Raw genomic sequence first — 18,248 nt, forward strand, 5'->3', positions numbered from 1 at the left:
AACGTCGTGGACCGGACGCTGAGGAAAGGCCTTTCTAGATCCGGCCCGCGGCTTTCAAAGTTAGAATACACCTCATCCGAATGGCACGTAAAACCACAGCGTTGCAGTAAATGATTTTATTTTGAAAAGCACCAGAGGAAAACGCTCTCACATTTATTACTTACAGCAGCATATCGCAACTACTGTGCTTTCACACAAAATAAAGTTATTTCAGAACAAAAAGGTTTATTGGTTTACTCTAAATGTCCCATGTTGGAGCAGCTTAAATGCCGCTAACTTGACGTTTTGATCATTTTCCCACACTCTGCTCCACAACCAAGAGCCTCCCAAAAAGCGTGATGCTCCTCTTATCCCTTTTTTATGAGGTGATGGAAATCATATTGTTGGGACTCAGGATCTCAATCCAGTAGCCGTCAGGGTCCTGGATGAAGGCCAGTCCTTTCATTTTACCTGAAAGATGGGGAAAAAACAATAACAGAAAGGTTCATAATAATAACAGGGACACATAATTTAGAGCAGTGATTACCAATTGTGTGTCGCCGTAGTAATTTATCCAATTTCTTTTCCAAAATTACTCTTCATTTACTACAAATAATGTTTTTGTTCATCTATCTATGCCAGCAATGCATACCAACTGGAAAAAATATTACATTTGTTCACTAAAATTGAGAAAGGATCATCATTATTTCAGTAGACTTACTTTTGTGACATTTTGTGTTTGGTGGTGTGCTGTGAGTGTGCACAGGCTCAATTAAGTTTGGGGGACACTGTTTTAAAATCAATGGGCCTCATTCACTCACCGTACAAACGTTTGACACACAAATCTATGATTCATCGATATGTTCATTCTTCTTTTTGTGCATACTCTGCGAACAAATTTAGAACCTCCTCAGACCATGTGTACACACAAATAATGCGGGATCAGCTTTCGAACAAATTTCTTTTACCCAAAATGTACAACGTACTGGAATTAGTCATTTATAAAAGCAATAGTAATAACTTTAACAATAACTCAAACCAGGAATTTGCTAATGCGTTGACTGTCCTAAATACCAATGAAAAGGACACATCTCGTCACTTTTACCCTTGTTCCGTTCAAGTGCAGCATGTGCGTGTGTCTCCGTTGCAGCTGTCTGCGTGCAGTCCGACGTAGCTCAACGAGCAGGAAATGCAATTGGACCGCTCGCATTTAGAATGACTACTTATTCACTAACATTCGCATGGTGGTGCGAAGAAAATTAACCAATATGCATGTGTCATGAATCTGTCATGAATTATGCGTATACACTGAACTTGTGAGCAGAGTAAGAACATTTCTAGGCATTTATTAGTGAATGAAGCCCAATGTAAAACGTCTCACCGTCATCGGGTTTCTTGACGAAGGTAACCTCTTGCTCTTCAAACAGCTTGCAAGCCTTGTTGACGTCCGGCACCGCGATGCCGATGTGGCCTGTCGAGAGAAACGTGAACGCAAATCAGTGGATTTTGCTATGATTGGGGGGGGGGGGGGGGGGTGTCTTAAAATCTCAACAATGGATTGTGTTAGCAATATGAATGAATCTGTATGATGTGATGTCCAAACTTACCAAAGCCACGTGGATCAGAGTTTCCGTTGTGGTACGACTGGCTTTCATCAGACTCAGAACCCCAGTTACTAGAGGGGAGGTGCAACAGGAAAGAAAACGTGGGAAACCTAAGCTACTTTACCAGAGCTGTGAAAACCCCATTTTATTTTATTTTTTTAAAACAAAAAGAGCGTTCAATTGATTGTATCACAAGTCAAAAGTGAAACGTGCTGCTCTCGGGACTGACGCCACCATTTTGGGGAACCGCCGAGACCCTTACTGCGTCAACTCTATGGTGGCCCTGCGGGAGAAAGTCCAGGACGTCCTCTCCTTGACGTCGGCGGGGATCTCATTCTTGTCCTCATAGCCCAGGAAGAAGAGTGAGAAGCGCATGGAGGGGAAGTCGAACCTCTGCAGGAGCCTGGGAGGAAATTGTAAACGTACACGCAAAGCACTTAACTCATAGAGCTCCATTCAATGAGCATGTGTTAATACTATAATTAATATTAATAATACAAATAACAAAATTTTTATTGCACTATTTATTGTGACCTTTTTTAATCTTGCACCCAATAAATAGCTTGTATTTAAAAAAGACCTTGAAACCAATACTGAAACAAATTAAAGCTAGATTAAAATTAAGCATTTTCCAAAAAATAAAAACTAACAAACCTGCTCTAAATAAACTACTAAAAGATTAGATTAATAAATTTAATTAATTACATTAAAACTAACCTAATTTGAAAAAAGTCAAACCAAAATAAAAACTAACTATAATGAAAAATCCAAAACAATTATATAATTGGTTAACACTCACGTCATGCCAAGGATCCTGGTGTAGAAATCCAAGGATTTAACTGGATCTTTCACCCGCAGCATCGTCTGCTGCATCATGAAATCCTACACAACACACAGCAATAGCATCTTTACATTCATAACATACAACTAGTGAAACAATTTAATCGATCTAAAGAAGCAGTACAAAAATGGAGATGAAAAAAAGTGGCATATTCTGACACGTGCCTGTGAAAAGTGGCGTCCAGTCAAACGGCACCTTCATGTGAGCTTACACATGGAACTAACAACCATCACCACAAACGTGTGTGTCTGTGTGTGTGTGTTTGTTTGTAATGACATAACTTAAGGTAATGAGCCTTAAACTTGGACAAGGCTCTTTCAAAATGGCGACTCAGAATAAAGCAAAGCTGAGAAGACTGCAAGAAAAGTTGTCCATTTAAGAATAGTCAAAATATTATGAGGAAAAAAAAATTTCATAAAATTAGAAGAGCAAAGTTGTAGTAATATCATGAGGGAGAATTTACAATATTACGATAATGATGTTACAAGGATAAAGTAGGAATACTGTAAGAGAAAATATCATAATGCTAAAAGGTTCGAAAAGAAAGGGGCAATAAGACAAAAATGAAAAAAAAGTCTTAACACTGCAAGAACAAAGTTGAATATTTACAGAAAAACACTATAATTATTATTATTGTAGTCAGAATTAAGTTGTTTTATCATGAGAAGAAAGTTACGAGAAACATGTTTGAAGCATAAAGTTGAAATACGGCAAGAAAAAAGTAATGTTTCAAGAACGAAGTTGTTATGTTATGAGAATAAAGTTACACTCTTACAGGAAACGTTAAAAGTATAAAGTTGGAATACTGTGAAAAAAAGTTCTAATATTTTTTGGACAAATAAAAATTTGGTCACCGGAGGAAATTGAGAAGAAAGTAGTGCACACCACTCAGGGGCCACAGCTTAGGGACAATGAATGCCAGTCGGGGATCTGGCAGTCATCTTAACAGGGGGGAGGGTGGGTTTCCACTATGCTCATGGCAGTGGTACTGGGGCTGGGCCCCTGCGGCTGGATGGCTGCTAGGGGTGGGGGCTCCCCTCTCATGACCCGTGGCTGCTTTCCGGGGTGCCCCCTTATCGTTTTCCTGTTGGGCGCCCCTATCCGCCTTCCTTTCCGCCAAACGGGGGTCACCGTCTCGCCCTCTGGCTGGGCGGGGACTGGCTACATTGGCAGGCCCTGCGGGTTACTGGGGGGGGCGTCTCGCTCTCCTGTGGGGTTGTTTGCTGGGGCATTGGTGTTGGATGGGGAATGTGGACCACCCTGGGTCCATCGGTGTAGGTGGAATCCCGTCCACCCAGCCGCTCTCGGGTGGGCTCTTGGGTCCGACCCCGCCTCTCGGGTAGGCGGGGTGGGGTCCTCAGCCCCCGTGGTGCAGGCGCAGCAATTACAAGTCACTTCTGAAGGTTATTGTGCATGCGAGACGGTGTCAATTCACTTGCATGTATCCACAGATATTCACCTCTGGGACATATTCGATTGGTGTGGGGCCACACACTCACTGCGATAACTCATAACTATGCAAACTTCCTGGGTATCCCCTCACTTGCACTCTGTTTCTTTAGATGTCTATAGACTTACAGTCACTCCCACCACACTTCAGCTGTACAGCCGGGTCCACCACCTCTGTCCTGCATGCTTCCCCTCCTGTGCTATATTGTCCTGTCCTTCCTTCACAGGTACTATTCTTTATTTTCCTCATCTTTCTTACAGCTAGTGTCCCATCTTTTGTCATCTTCTCTTCCTATATTTAGTTATCTTTTCACCGTCTATTCCTTTTATTTTTTTCTGTCACTCGCCTTTAAAACTTTGCTCTGTCCGACTGAAATTATTTATTAAATTAATAAATATCTATCAGAATACAAAGAACCACAGTGGCAGTTTAAAAACTCCACTGTGGCACGGTAAAACGGTTCTGGTATAAACGGGATACAGATCCTCCTTTCTGCTTGACACAACACGACATTAAAAAAAAAAAAAGAGGAAAGTTGTGTGTTTATGAAAATAAAGTCACTAGAAAAAAAAGTCAGAAGGCTATGACAAGACAGTGGTATGAGGAAAAAGGCCTAATGTTGCAGGAATTAATTTATTAAATGAGAAGGAAGTAGTAGTATTATATTACAATTAAAACAAAAAGAGAATGTTGGCATAATAGGCAGTCTGAAATTAACACTCGCCAGGCGAGTGAATGTTTATACCGCCGTACACAAACATACATGTGCAAATCATAGTGCAGCGCCGTGTGTCCTGAAACCAATAATATTGGAGCAGAGCGTTCCGGCCAGGAAAATGCGTGTGATTCCTAATAACGCCGATCTCAAGTTATCAGTTGCGGGCATATTTCCTCGCTATAATATGACGGGATGTGCGTGACAACAGCCAATCGGAGATGTCCTTTTCCTGCTCCACTCCCATTTGCAAGTACCCAGAGTAAACAGAAGCCACGCCTCCTCGCCCGCCTTGCCCTGTAGCGAGATCGAGACACCTACTTAGCCGTCCTCGGATCCTGCCGAGTCAGCCTTGACCCGTCCTCGCCCCAGAAACGGAGCCGACGTTGGTTGTGTGGCGGCGTCTCCAAAGCGACGTGGAGAAATGCCATCAACTAGCCGATGTGTAAAGTAAATCGGCATCCTTAAAAACAGGCACCACTGTGTTTATTCATTTGAAGAAGTACCACACAAGTGATTAGGTAGAAAGCAAAAATAAATAAAAACAAAAATAAAATTTTATTGTCGTCAGTACAGCCTGTCACTCTCTGTTGCTAGCGCAAGTAGCATTAGCAGTTATCCACTGCTAGTGGTGGGCCACCAGCAACAACAATAAACCATGTCATCATTATTCCGGTGGTTTGTAAAATGACAAAACTAGCTAATCTGTATTGTTATTCAAGATGATTCACATTTGAAAGTAGCGATAATATTAATAGGGTATGTAACATCATAACTGGAGAATGATAATGTTTACTACTACTATGTTTGATTCCACATCAAAGGAATCTTCATCTTCTCAGAGGGTTGTTGAATGTTGAACTACTCTCTAACATCTTTAGTTTTCAGTACAGAGGCTTTAAAACTGGCTATTTAAAAAAGTTTAAAAACATTAAATAAATCATGATAAAAATCAAGATCGGACAATATGAAAATTTTTCTTTTTTTTTTGCCAGGTCGAACAGCCCTACAACAAACACATAAAACAGGTTTGACAGTACAAGCTAAAAACATTAAGACGTCGTCATTAAAAACAAGGAGCAGTTTTACTATGCAAAATCCAAACTTTTTAAAAACAAATGAAACATTGACAGCCTCATGTTTCAGCCGCCAAGCTGCTTAAAAGTCCTTTAAAAGTGTTCAATGATGAAAAATTAAGCAGACGCCCATGCGCCAGGCAGTATGATCCCACGGAGGCTGTCATGCTTTTCGAAGAGAACTGTGTGAGGCCAGATTTTATGAATTTTAAATAAAACTATTCTTTTCTTTTTGCTGTTGCATAATGTTACTGTGACTTCTCTGTTTGCATCAAACATAACCGTATTATACAAATATGTATAGAATTAGGGCTGCACACATATATACACATCGCAATGACAATATTTTTTGGATATATTGTGCTGCCCTAAGTAAAATGATATAATATTTTGGCCAGTAAAAAATATGTTTGGCTGGTGGATTTTTTTCATCTACCAGCCAACTTGGCCGTTGAGTAAAAAGGTTCATTTCGGCCCCTGATAACGGTGAAGAAGGTGATTTTTTTCTCCAAAATTGACATCAAATTCCAAATTGTGCAACCTCAGGGTGTAAAAGACTACATTTACATTTTATTTATATTTTTTAGAGCTAGGGCGTAAATGTGAGAGAAATATTAGAGAAGCTTTTCAAAGACAGTGTGTGTAGGTTCAAAGTTGAAGCATCCAGAGCTCACACTAGAATGCTGAAAACATTCCTGTCAGTCTTAATGAATGGCAGCAGACAGGGCAAACATTCACATAGCTTCTTGTCAGACCAAGTGGGGCGGGGTAAAAGCCAAAAGAATCTGAACAAACCTCTCAAACGTACATTTAAACGAGACGAGTATTAGTTGTTTAGTGTTTAGTATAGTCAAACTACACTGTGCAATTTCTGTAGAAATGTCTCCATTAATTTGAGAAATTATTGACGCAAAATATGGAACACTGAAACAAACGTGGAACTTGAAGGGGCGGGGGGTTGGGTGAAAAAATTTGATTAGATTTAATTTGGTAATTTCACGTCACAAGTACAAGGCAACGAAATGCAGATTAAATAGCATACACAGTGTATGTAGTGTGTAAAGCGAGAGATTGTACTCTATGTGAAAATACTGTATGTCAGCATTAGTCTATTCCTGAATGAGCTGAACACATTGAATTTGGAATGGTTTGAATCATTGAGAACGATGGAAGGAGGTCAATACGTATAATGGATGGATGTTTTGGGGACGTAGTCTAAATTGAGGGAGTTCAAAAACACGTTTAAACTTATTCAAACCATTCAGTTAAACTATGAAAAATGTGCCCATTCATTTCAGTGGGAAATGTGTTCATGGAAATCGTGGAATTGTGTGAATGTTGAAGTGGTATCCTGGCTCTTCCGAGTTTTGAGAGTATTCTAAAGTTGCAATGGTTTGAACTGGTTTAAAAATGTGTACGTTTTGGAATACTAGTCTATTTTAAGAGTGCTAGGCTAGTTAGCGTCGTAGTCAGTGCTAACTCCCACTTGCCTGCATGCTGGTCGCGCATATATATATATATATTTTTTATTTTTTTTTAAATATATTTCGCTATTAACAACACACACTATCGTCACAACTCTACCCCTATTTATAACACTTTCATGAAAAATAATCATTTTATGTAACACGCCGATTTTAACTTAACCATGTCCGATAACGGACGGAACCCACAGAATCACCGGGTAATGGTGTGTGGCTGGCGTTGAACAGGCCCTAAAAGTTCCCTTCCAAATCAAAGTGGTGACAACCGTCCTTACCTTGGTAATTGAGTCTCCATCCTTACATGCCGCCGCCACCAACTCGTCCGATAGACCTTTGTCGCTCATTTTGTCTTGGGGAGCTCAACTCAGTACCTTACGGGTGACATATTAAAGTGTGTTCGGCGGGGTGGAGACACTCGCTCGCTCTGCTTGACTGTTTCCCTGTCAAGCCCACAAAGGCCGTACTATGAAGACATCCGCTGCAATAAAAGCCAGCCAATTTTGTGAAATGCAAATATACTAAGTATTTTAGCATATGTGCACTTTAAAATATATCTCAATATAGTCATGCATATTACAAAGCAAATAAATTGGTACTTTGTGCTCTGTAATCGATAACAATGTTTTTATTTTGTGGGGAAAAAAGCAGGAAGTGACCTGGGCTTGCCGTCATCATGATGGGCGCGGTCGCCACGAGTTTGACAAGTTTCAAAAAAGTCAAGTTGATAACTGAAACTTGAGTTGTATTTGTTTGTGCAGTTAAAAAAGCCGTGTGGTAATTTTTTAGCCGTTTTTAAAAGATAATTGTGTCAAGTCAAGGTAAACTTGTAAAATGAGGCACACACTATAAGAACGAAAAAGACAAAAGCCCCTATTTTTACCACAGAAATAAGTTTTATTATTTAGACAAGTTGTTTAAATAGCGACCCCAGAGGCTATAGTTGGCTTTTGAAGTCAGAAACCCAGTTGTACATAGTTGGGCTGCTGCAGATCGACAAGATGATTTATTTCTTCTTAACTGCAAGCCAATGGCGTAGCAAGCTGGATAAAGAAAAAGACCCAAAGCTCAAGTTAAGTGCACCTGAGAGGCAGCCATTAATTCCAAGGGAGTTTATGACATGATTGTTTGGGTCCCCGTATTGAAACTGCAGTATTTATTCATTTGTCATCATTTTTTATGGATGCCATTCGAGGAAAAATGTTTGTTTCTCTCATACGTAACTGAGGTTTAAATGGTTTGTCTTCCTCCCACTTCTGTCCAATGATCACGTTTTTTCTTTTAAAAAAAAGAAAACCTAAATGACGGAAGAATACACGTGCCATTGAAAACCCAACTGCAGGAGATACAATACAAAACAGAGTAGATGAGAGAGAGGGAATAAAAAAAAAAAAAAAAAAAAAAAAAAAAAGCCCTTTACTGCAACAATAATTCCATCCTCAGTAGCTACGTCCAAACATGGTGTAGTACAGAGCCGGTGCCTTGCCACAGACGCACAGCTGACCGGGCTGCAGCGTCTTCAGTGGCGAGAAAGGGATGCACAGGCTCTTAGCACCCATGGATGGCGCTCCTGGCTCCTGGTCCTGGTCCCTGACACACAAATCAAAACTATTAGTACTACAGAAAAACAAAAGGAGGAGAAAGAGGACCTTTGTGTACATACTTGGCAGTGGTTGTCTTGATCCAGTCCTCGCACGCCATGCTGCCACAGAACGGGATCTGGACAATCTGTCAAACAGGACAACATGCATGAAGGAGGTCAACAAACATACCGACAATCGGGCCGCTTCTGAGCATTTCCCCCCCCTCATGTTTCAAGTCCCAAATGTCGGATCTCTCTAAATGTTTATCCGGAGACATTCTGTTGTGTGAGGAGTCACAAAAGTCATTTTTCCTAAACTGGTCTGAAAATCGCAAGGGCCAACAATCGCAACACATTTGATATTTATGATGGCAAATCCTTATGTGAGTGATCCGAGCCACCAAATCCGTAATTGTGATGTGAACCGGAATGACAGCCAGTCAGGAAACTCACTGAAGCTGGTACTGTTGTCAGACACAAATAGGAGCAACTGGTTTTGATAAGTTTTTATTTTATTTTTTTAAGCCTCACAAGTCTCGCCCCACAATAAAAATTACAAGGATAAGAGTTTGCCACCGCAATCTGGTTACCAGATAAGCTAATAGTTCGCCTAGCATCTTCAAGTTCTTCTTCTGACATGGGTGGGCAATATTGCCCGCTTGCTTCCTTCTTTAAACAGGCCAACCAAGCATTATCCTGTCCTGTCCTGTGTTAATTTGAATGAAATGAAAAAAAAAAAAATAATAATAATGCCTAATTTATTATTTTATTAAACATTTTTCATCCAATAAAAACAGAACAAAAATATACATTTCTTAGTCTGATTCCCTGTGGCACCATGTTGCCTCGCACAGATCAGACATGATTTGGGGGAGGAGTGTCGTGTTGATTTTGTGTACACCACACACAAGTTAAAGAACATTTCACACATTAAAAATTGGAACATGCGTACGTTTTAGTTAACACTGTGACTGAGGAGAGAACGTCCAGTGTGGAGCTTGTGCCTCACCTTGCCAGAGTCCAAGTCCTTCTGGAACTGTTCCATCGTGTCTGCAGCCACCATGTGAGTCTTTAGGTCATTTGACGCTCTGTAAAAAAACATTTTTTGCATTTATGTTCATTTGCAATTGCTAAATGTGTGTCAGAGTAATGTTCAAAATGTCCAACTCAGTCATTTTAATCAAGTTCATTCCTTTCTCCCTTAACCTCAGCTTTACAGATGTCACATCCGCACTTAAGCAGTGTATTTTTGACTGCTGGCATCTGATGTCATTGTAATTAAGTCACTACAGACACCTAGAGGCCCCACCTGTTATTTTGTTTTCCTAAGGGGGCGGGGGTTTGGTGTATTTAATCAGGGGTAATATGTGGCCATTAAAGGCAAGAATAAAGTAAATGCAGAAAAGATACAGCACTTCCTAAGCGCCAACATCAACTCATATAGTCGTGCTCACCATTGGCACCAGTGATGCTGGTAACGAGTGATTCCAAAATTCCGCCATTTTGAGTAACGAGCAAAGTAACACGTTACTTTACCCGGGAAAGTAATCAGACTACAGTTACGTTTTCAAACCACCAATAGTTACTTTTGAGTCATCAATGTCTCTCACCAAGTGCTGATTTGTGGCTGGTGACTCGGAAAAACCGCAGTCCAGCCATTCAATAGCATTTAACCATTCATGCACACCGCTGATTTCTCAATAAGCGGAAGAAAGCAATTGGGAGGTGATTGTTGATTCTACAACAGTGACAGTGCAGTACATTAAAAGTGCAAAGAAATGCACAATTCCACTATCGCCACACTATCCTTTGTAAAACGTGTATTTGATTGTTGTTACTTTTTTATTTACACATTAAGAATTAGGGTGGGGCATCGTTTGAATTTGAGCGATTCCGGTTCCAAACGATTCCCGATTCAGATTCTTTTAGGGGGCTGGGTCAAAAAGGTTTGCATGGTTTAAATAAAGGGTGTCCAAATTATGAACATCCATTTTGTTAGCAGCCCGCAGCATAAACAAAGATGAACATTTGACTTTGGGTTCTTTTTAACCAGTATCAATATCAAACCTATTAACTAAACGGCAATGTGTGTGTAACTAACCCAATTGACTTAATATTCATTAATTAATGTTTCATCAAAAAGTTAAATATAGCATTGTTAAAAAAGTTATTTTGGACTGTTTCATCACATCAAATGGTTTATATATGCTACTCCTGGTCTGCTTGAAGTATGCAAGCATTCACTCTGGATATGTTCTTCAGATGGTAGAAGGCAGTTTTAGTAATTGATTTGATATGACTGTTGAAAGTCAGGTTGGAATCTATCAGAACACCAAGATTTCAAACTTGGTCTTTGTTTTTTTAAAGAGTGTGACTCCTGGTATTTACTAACAGCAATCCTCTTTTCTTTATTGCCAAAAACAATTCTCTCAGTTTTGTTGTGGTTTAATTGAAGAAAATTTTGGCTCACCAATTATTTATCTGTTTTAGACAGCGACACAACACCTCAATTGAACTGTAGTCATCTGGAGACACTGCTAGATATAAGTGTGTCATCTGCATAACTGATAGTCAAAATTAAAGTTCTGAAGAATTTGACGCAAGGGTAGCATATACAGGCTGAACAAGAGTGGTCCAAGAACTGACCCTTGAGGGACCCCACAGGTCATTGCCATTCGATGAGATTGAACACTTCCAATGGTTACAAAATAACTTCTTTCCTCCAGGTAGGACCTGAACAATTTAAGGACTGTTCCATTTAGTCCTACTCACGTTTCCAACCTGTTCAGCAGTATATTATGATCTACCGTATCAAAAGCTGCACTGAGGTCCAACAAGACCAGAATTGACACCTTTCCCTAGTCAGTATTCAACCTTATATCATCTAACACTTTGATAAGAACAGATTCTGTACTGTGATGAGTTCGGAAACCTGATAGAAATTTGTCAAAAAGCCCATTTAAGTTCAAGAAATTGCAGAGTTGGTTAAAATTAACTCAACGATCTTGGCTATGAAAGGGAGATTTGAGATGGCTCTATAGCTTGCTAACATGGAAGCGTCCAGCGTTCTATTTTTTTAAGATAATGCTTTTTTTGGTACTGTGGATAAGTGATATTCCTGCACTTGGCAGCTGCTGAAAGTAACTAAAAAGTTACTTTTTTCTAACTTTGTTACTTTTTAAATCAAGTCATCAGTAAAGTAACTCAGTTACTTTCAAGCTCAAGTAATCAGTAAAGTAACTAAGATTCATTTTCAAGGTAACTTTGGCAACACTGATTGGCACCCCTTCATTTTTTGCATAACCTGTATAATATCTTCAGAAATAAATTGAACTGTACCAAACCTATCAACAGGATCTTTTAACTGGAGGCGCAAAGTAATTTAAATAAAATTGCTTCTTTCAACTTCGATATTGTAATTTCAATGACGAAAACAAAAAACAGCAATATTGGCACCCCTCCTTAATATTTGGTTGCACACCCTTTGACAGTGATGACAGTCTCCAAACCTTTCTTGTATCCATCTATAAGCTTTTTGCACTTCTCAGGTGGTATTGTCTCCCACTCTTCCTTTGCAATTTGTTCAAGCTCTTGAACATTTGCAGGGTTCTTTTCCCCAATGGCAGATTTCAGCTCCCACCAATAATTTTCAATTGGATTGAGATCAGGACTCATTGCTGGCCATTTAAAATAAAAAAGAAAAGTCAAATTTTTCCTTTTCAATCATTCCTGTGAGCTTTGGGTAACGAGTGATTCCAAAATTCTTGCTGGAGGACCCACGATCTTCACCTCAAATCAAGTTTTCTAACACTAGGTAAGACAATTCATTCTAAAATCTCTTGATAATTTTCTTATTTCATGATAGCTGTGTTAGTCAAGGCCTCCAGTACCAGATGTAGCAAAGCAGCCCCACAGCATTATGGATCCTCCACCATGCTTGACTGTTTGCAAGGTGTTAATTTCCTTAAAGGCTGCATTGTGCCATCTGTAAACATACTGTTTGTGTGCATTGCCAAAAAGCTGTGTTTCTTCTGTCCATAAAATATTGTTTATCATTTGCTCTTTTGTATCAAACAAATTCTCTATAGAAAAATGTTTCACTTGATTCATTTTCTTCACGAGATATTCCACACTTCGTACTTAAAATTCATGAGTGCCAATAATGGTGAACACAACTGCGTGCTACTCACAGCCACTATTGCTATAACTTGTTCTGACGGGTTAACTGCATTCTTGTCCTCTCTCTCCTTTTTTCTTGTGTACACCTTAAGCTTGTCCCTTCAATAATGCAGTAAATGCAATCTGTTGCGACATACATTCGTTTCACATTCTGAAGAGAGATACAGTAAATGCAGGCGTGTAATTGTTTCCCGTGTCCTCATTAATAGTTATACAAAGTAGTATATAACACCCTGGGCTGCTCTGTGTGTTGTTTGAATGGTTATAATTTACCATAACATCGGGGCTATTCCTATTAGCATGTCCAACCAGCTCCCTCTGCCAGTCACTTAATAATATTACAGTGGATCGACTGCATATCAATACACCATCATTGCGCAGGACCCTACGATGTGACGAGTGCACTCATCCATTGCGATGACGATGCTAAAACGATATATTGTGCAGCCCTACATAGTGGCAGTAGAAGCGATTATCAGTCTTCTATCCATGTACTAGTACATCTTACCTATTGAACAGGAAGCTCTGAATGTCCTCCAACATGGCGGCTATCTTCTTCTCCACCTCTCCCTCGGGAATGGTCACCTTATCGCCCGTGTCTCTCCTCACAGCGACGCACTGGCGCTGTTGCATGTCCTTCGGGCCCACCTCTAGACGGATGGGAACCCCCTGGTTAAAAAAAAAAAAAAAAAAAAAGGCATTTTATTTCCCCCTACTTATAATGAATAGTTTCTGTTAAAGTGGTGGCTTTGGACCTTGAGCTCCCAGTGGTTGAACTTCCACCCTGGCGAGTAGTTGTCCCGGATGTCGCTCTTCACTCTGATGTCAGCAGCTAGCAGCCTGTTGACATATTTGGCACACTGGTTCATGAGCACTTCCTTGTCCTGGTCTGCCAGCGACGCCGTGATTCCGCATGGAATGACGACAACCTGTGCAAAGAGAGAGAGGACATTCATGTAAGCAGGGCTGCACAACAAAGTCTTAAAATATAATCAGATTTTCTTTCACAAAAATCTCATTTTAATCTATTTTTTTCCCCTTTTTGCTCATAGAAAAATAAATCAAAAATCTAAACTTTTGCTTTTTGTTTTTTCACTTGCAGTTTAAACCAGAAGTTTACACACACTACATGAAAGACGCTTTTTTCCCCTCACTGTCTGACATGAAAAGGATTAGGATCACCAAAGTTATTTCTCCATGTTAAATGCCAGAGTAATAAGGGATTTTTTTAGACAACCTTGCATTACGTTTTTCACAAGTCACAAGTTTACATTAGTAATAATATATTTTATTCTACCTTTTCTATTCACGAAGCACTGACGCATGTAATCATCATGTTAAACATAACCAACAGCAAAAGTATGACCAGCTACAACACCAGTCAAAACACAACTTATGAGACGTAACACCAGAAGCCTCTCTCAAATCGAAAAACCACCATTGCAAGGTTTAAGGGTTCAACAGAAGGACATGCATTGCCAACACACACGCACTTCCAACCTACTTTGAGCAATGTGTCAATATAACGTAAGGTATTCAGTGCCAACAAGTGTTCAGCACCTCTACGCACTGAACACTTGCTGGAGTATGTTAGCTATTGTCCATTTTCCATCTTCAAGAGGAACTGGGGGGTCAGCTGTAGCCACAGTATATTCCACTTCAACCACATTAGTCCCAGCTAATACAACTAGAGTGGTTACCTTTAACGGATCCAGCAAGTTAACTTGTGTTCAGCCTCTGGGTCTAAAACAGCCAAGTGCGCCAATGAGTTCCATACTGCGCTCTCCAAAACTCACATCCATCTCCCCCTGTGTCAGTTTAGTATCCAGTTTTACAGAGGCTACTGTTTTGAGTTATCAAACACTTACATCAATAATTAATTTAAAAAATTGTGCGGGACTGTTTTGCGCCAACATGACGTACGTAGCCCTAGCAGTATCCACTGGCCCGATTTTTTATTCCCCACTAAAGGCTGTAATAGCTGCTTCAGATTAGGATCCTCTCAATAAAAACTAATCACACCTTTGCCTTTTTATATTTTGAACATCTTAGTAATAAATAATTCAAAATTAGTATTTCTTAAGATAACCATAGCTACAAGGATAAAATACCTCAAAAAATATTTTTTTAAAGAGCAGTTTCTCAACTGGGGGGGCACAAGCATCTTGGTGGCCGAGCACAGCCCTCTATGGCCTGCCCATGGCGATGGGCGTGCTGAGGCAATGTTTATTTACTCAGTCAAAGTGATTGATGTAAGTGACTTCAGTTGAAGATGATGAAGTAGTGTAGCGTGTCTACCTGAAGGCAGGCAACTCTGGGCGGCAGGACCAGCCCCATGTTGTCTCCGTGCACCATAGTGAGGACACCGATGGTCCTGGTGGTAATGCCCCAGGAGTTCTGGAAGGCGAGCTGTTTCTCGCCGGGCTTGTTTGGGTCCTCGAACATGATGTCGAACATTTTGGAGAAGTTCTGACCAAGATGGTGGGATGTCGCACCCTGCAGCAGGCAGCAAACACAAAGTTAGCAAGTTAAGACTGCTACCCAACAAGCGCCGATGGAGGAGCATGTACCTGAATGGCTCGGCCACTGGCAGAGATGAAGGCCTCCACGGTGGTGGTATAATCGCCTCCTGCAAACTTCTCCTTCTCTGTCTTCCTGCCTTTCACCACTGGAATTGCCATCAGCTCCTCATATACTCTGGCGTACAGGTCCAGGATCTGAAGGACCTACAAAGTGGAAAAAAGATGTATCAAGGCAGGTCCTGTTTGATTCCATACCGAGGTGATACTCAAACAGTTTCTGTTAAGATGTTCAAACAATCCCGCCTGAACCTACTCATTACCGGTTCTACGGAAATTTAAATGACCCATCAAGTGTGATGACCTTGTAAAAGATCTCTAATCTTTTGAACAGCTTTTTAGTTTGTGTAAATTACCTCTGCTCACCTCTTGGCAGACAAGAAGTTATCTTTTGGTTGCCAGTGCTTTGGATTACGGGGAAAACGGTAGTTCTGTGTTAAAGTTTGATAGTAACACAGAACTATCATTTAGGCATTTGGGCACCATTAGATTTGTTCTTCAATTAATGCAGCAATGACCGTATATAACTAGAAGGCCCCTAACTAGAGTACAGACTACTACCAAAGCTGACCTTTTAATAAAAGTGAAACACAAATCTCTATGATTAATTTTTTTCCTGTGTTAGCAAGCTACTTTCTGGTTCATAGAGGATGGAATACAGACAGAAGCTGTCATTATGAACCACCTTCACACCAGTCACAGGTTTTCAATGTAAAAATTATTCATTCATTCATTCATTCATCCATCTATCTTCCGTTCCGCTTATCCTCACTAGGGCCGCGGGCGTGCTGGAGCCTATCCCAGCTATCTTCGGGCGAGAGGCGGGGTACACCCGAACTGGACGCCAGCCAATCGCAGGGCACATATAAACAAACAACCATTCACACTCACATTCACACCTAAGGGCAATTTAGAATCTTCAATCAACCTACCATTGATGTTTTGGGGACATGGGAGGAAACCCACACAGGCACGGGGAGAACATGCAAACTCCACAAAGGCGGGGCCGGGATTTGAACCCCAGTCCTCAGAACTGTGAGGCGGGTGTACTAACCCATTGTCCACCGTGCCGCCATGTAAAAATTAATGCAGTGAAAAAGGTTCATTACAAAAACAAGTGAGTGGACATGCACAGTATTGTACATAACCACGACGGAAATGTGTTGTTTATGGGCCAAAGAAGAAGTAATTTTGGTGAAGACCAGGTTAAAGGAGTCCATCCAAAAAATAACTCACACTTGCTTTGAACTACGAAAGCATCTTGAAAGAAAAAATAAATCTCCCTGACAAATAAATTCCAAATGAAATTGAAAGAACCTCCCATGGGAAATCTATATGCTAGAAGTTTGTTTACCTCCTCGGCGGCCTCCTCTTTGGTAGCAAAAGCCGTGTGTCCCTCCTGCCATAAGAACTCCCGAGTCCTCAGGAAGGGTTGGGGGTGTTTGAACTCCCATCTCTGGAAGATGAGAGAGCGGAAAAGAGGTAAGATTTCACGCTGTCTAAACTCAATAGACCAACAGTACAGACAGGAATTCGCAGACACTGACCACAACGTTACACCACTGGTTGAGCTTGATTGGAAGATCTCTGTGGGACTGGACCCATTTGGCATAGGCTGGGTACATCACTGAAACACAAAACCATGTAGTTCTTAGGTATTGTTGTAAAAAATACCTGGGCAGTCGGGTAGAAAACTACAATCCCAAAAGATAAGGCCATTGTAGCCAATCAGACATCTGAAAAAGTCACAATAAGGGAAAAAACACAAGATTTAGCAACTTGATCAGATAGTGTTGTTTGTCAATCCCAAATAATTTTTTCCACAATCTTCAAATCCCTTCTGCTTTTGGTAAACATGAGCTTTACAGATCCCAACTCTCTTCAGGCAGTGCGCTGTGGTAAAGATGTCTACCGTGACTCATTAACATAGGTCTACATTATAACACTTAAAACGCTTTGGAAATACTTCACTCTGGCCAAAAAGTGAGCTAAATCGGTGTTTACATGTTGACGAGAGTAGATAAAAATTTGCATTATTAAAGTTTAAAGAGCTTAGAGGTCTGACCCGTCTCACTGGTGGGTCGTACAGCGATGGGTTCTGCCAGCTCGGTCTTCCCTGAGCGTGTTACCCAGGCAACCTGGAAAACAAGGCAATTCATTTATAATAATAATAATAATAATTTTTAGTGATGTATAATCTTATGATTGTATTTTAGTTCCAGATTACCTCTGGTGCAAAGTCTGCAATGTGCGACTTCTCTCTTTCCAGGGCGGCCTGGGAGACAAACATAGGGAAGTAGCAGTTCTCCACGCCCAGCTTCTTGATCTCACGGTCAAAGAAGTCCTTGATGGCCTCCCAGATGGCGAAGGACCACGGGCGCAGCACATAGCAGCCGCTCACGTCATAGTACTCAATCATCTCCGCCTTGGTGATCACCTGCATGGGAAAAACATGCAGGTATAAGTGGTCAACCAGTCATTAGAAAAGGACGTTGTACGCCGTAAGAATGTGCAAGCGTACCTAACATTGTGGTCATTGAGTGTATTTTAATCTACCTGAGAGTACCAGTCTGCCAGGTTCTCCTCTTTCTTAGCTTCTAAGCCCAAACTGAAAAGGATGAAGGCAGATTTAAATCTGAGGAGGTATTAAACAATTGCTCAACCCGCCTCCCTCCACTGCGTTGAAAATGGCTTTCGGAAGTGTCCGGCCAGAGTCAAAATACAAAAATGAAAACATTTTAACTTACCAATATTACAGGACT

At 40.7% G+C, this 18,248-nt stretch overlaps 2 protein-coding genes across 3 annotated transcripts in view; both read right to left on the minus strand.

Moving 5' to 3' along the window:
- Positions 1–101: 101 nt before the first annotated feature.
- Positions 102–7,592, minus strand: glo1 (glyoxalase 1). Its single transcript, XM_061702084.1, has 6 exons — positions 7,425–7,592; positions 2,383–2,465; positions 1,846–1,986; positions 1,587–1,654; positions 1,361–1,450; positions 102–450 (listed from the first exon to the last, which is right to left on the minus strand). The coding sequence occupies exons 1-6, from the start codon at positions 7,491–7,493 to the stop codon at positions 359–361; spliced, it is 543 nt and encodes a 180-aa protein (XP_061558068.1). The 5' UTR covers positions 7,494–7,592; the 3' UTR covers positions 102–358.
- Positions 7,593–8,006: 414 nt separating this feature from the next.
- eprs1 (glutamyl-prolyl-tRNA synthetase 1) overlaps positions 8,007–18,248 on the minus strand; it is a 38,842-nt gene continuing 28,600 nt past the window's right edge. For both annotated transcript variants that reach the window (XM_061669980.1, XM_061669979.1), the window contains 12 exons: positions 18,043–18,094; positions 17,714–17,923; positions 17,552–17,624; positions 17,034–17,113; positions 16,841–16,942; positions 15,478–15,633; positions 15,206–15,403; positions 13,663–13,836; positions 13,416–13,576; positions 9,738–9,816; positions 8,810–8,874; positions 8,007–8,736 (listed from right to left, as the gene is read on the minus strand). In XM_061669980.1, coding sequence (XP_061525964.1) covers positions 8,586–8,736; positions 8,810–8,874; positions 9,738–9,816; positions 13,416–13,576; positions 13,663–13,836; positions 15,206–15,403; positions 15,478–15,633; positions 16,841–16,942; positions 17,034–17,113; positions 17,552–17,624; positions 17,714–17,923; positions 18,043–18,094 — 1,501 coding nt within the window. In that variant the 3' untranslated portion in view covers positions 8,007–8,585. The remainder of the gene's footprint in view (positions 8,737–8,809; positions 8,875–9,737; positions 9,817–13,415; positions 13,577–13,662; positions 13,837–15,205; positions 15,404–15,477; positions 15,634–16,840; positions 16,943–17,033; positions 17,114–17,551; positions 17,625–17,713; positions 17,924–18,042; positions 18,095–18,248) is intronic.

Source organism: Phycodurus eques, chromosome 2 (assembly GCF_024500275.1).
Source record: "Phycodurus eques isolate BA_2022a chromosome 2, UOR_Pequ_1.1, whole genome shotgun sequence".
In the NCBI taxonomy this organism is placed as follows: domain Eukaryota; kingdom Metazoa; phylum Chordata; class Actinopteri; order Syngnathiformes; family Syngnathidae; genus Phycodurus; species Phycodurus eques.

What these genes read in the sequence shown, in the direction of transcription:
- glo1 (XM_061702084.1), bottom strand. Translation starts at nt 7,493, where the DNA reads ATGAGCGACAAAGGTCTATCGGACGAGTTGGTGGCGGCGGCATGTAAG. An exon ending in ACCAGGATCCTTGGCATGAC is followed by an intron (nt 1,987 to 2,382) that starts GTGAGTGTTAAC and finishes ATTTCCTCCCAG; the next exon opens with GCTCCTGCAGAGGTTCGACT. An exon ending in CGTCAAGAAACCCGATGACG is followed by an intron (nt 451 to 1,360) that starts GTGAGACGTTTT and finishes CCCATCTTTCAG; the next exon opens with GTAAAATGAAAGGACTGGCC.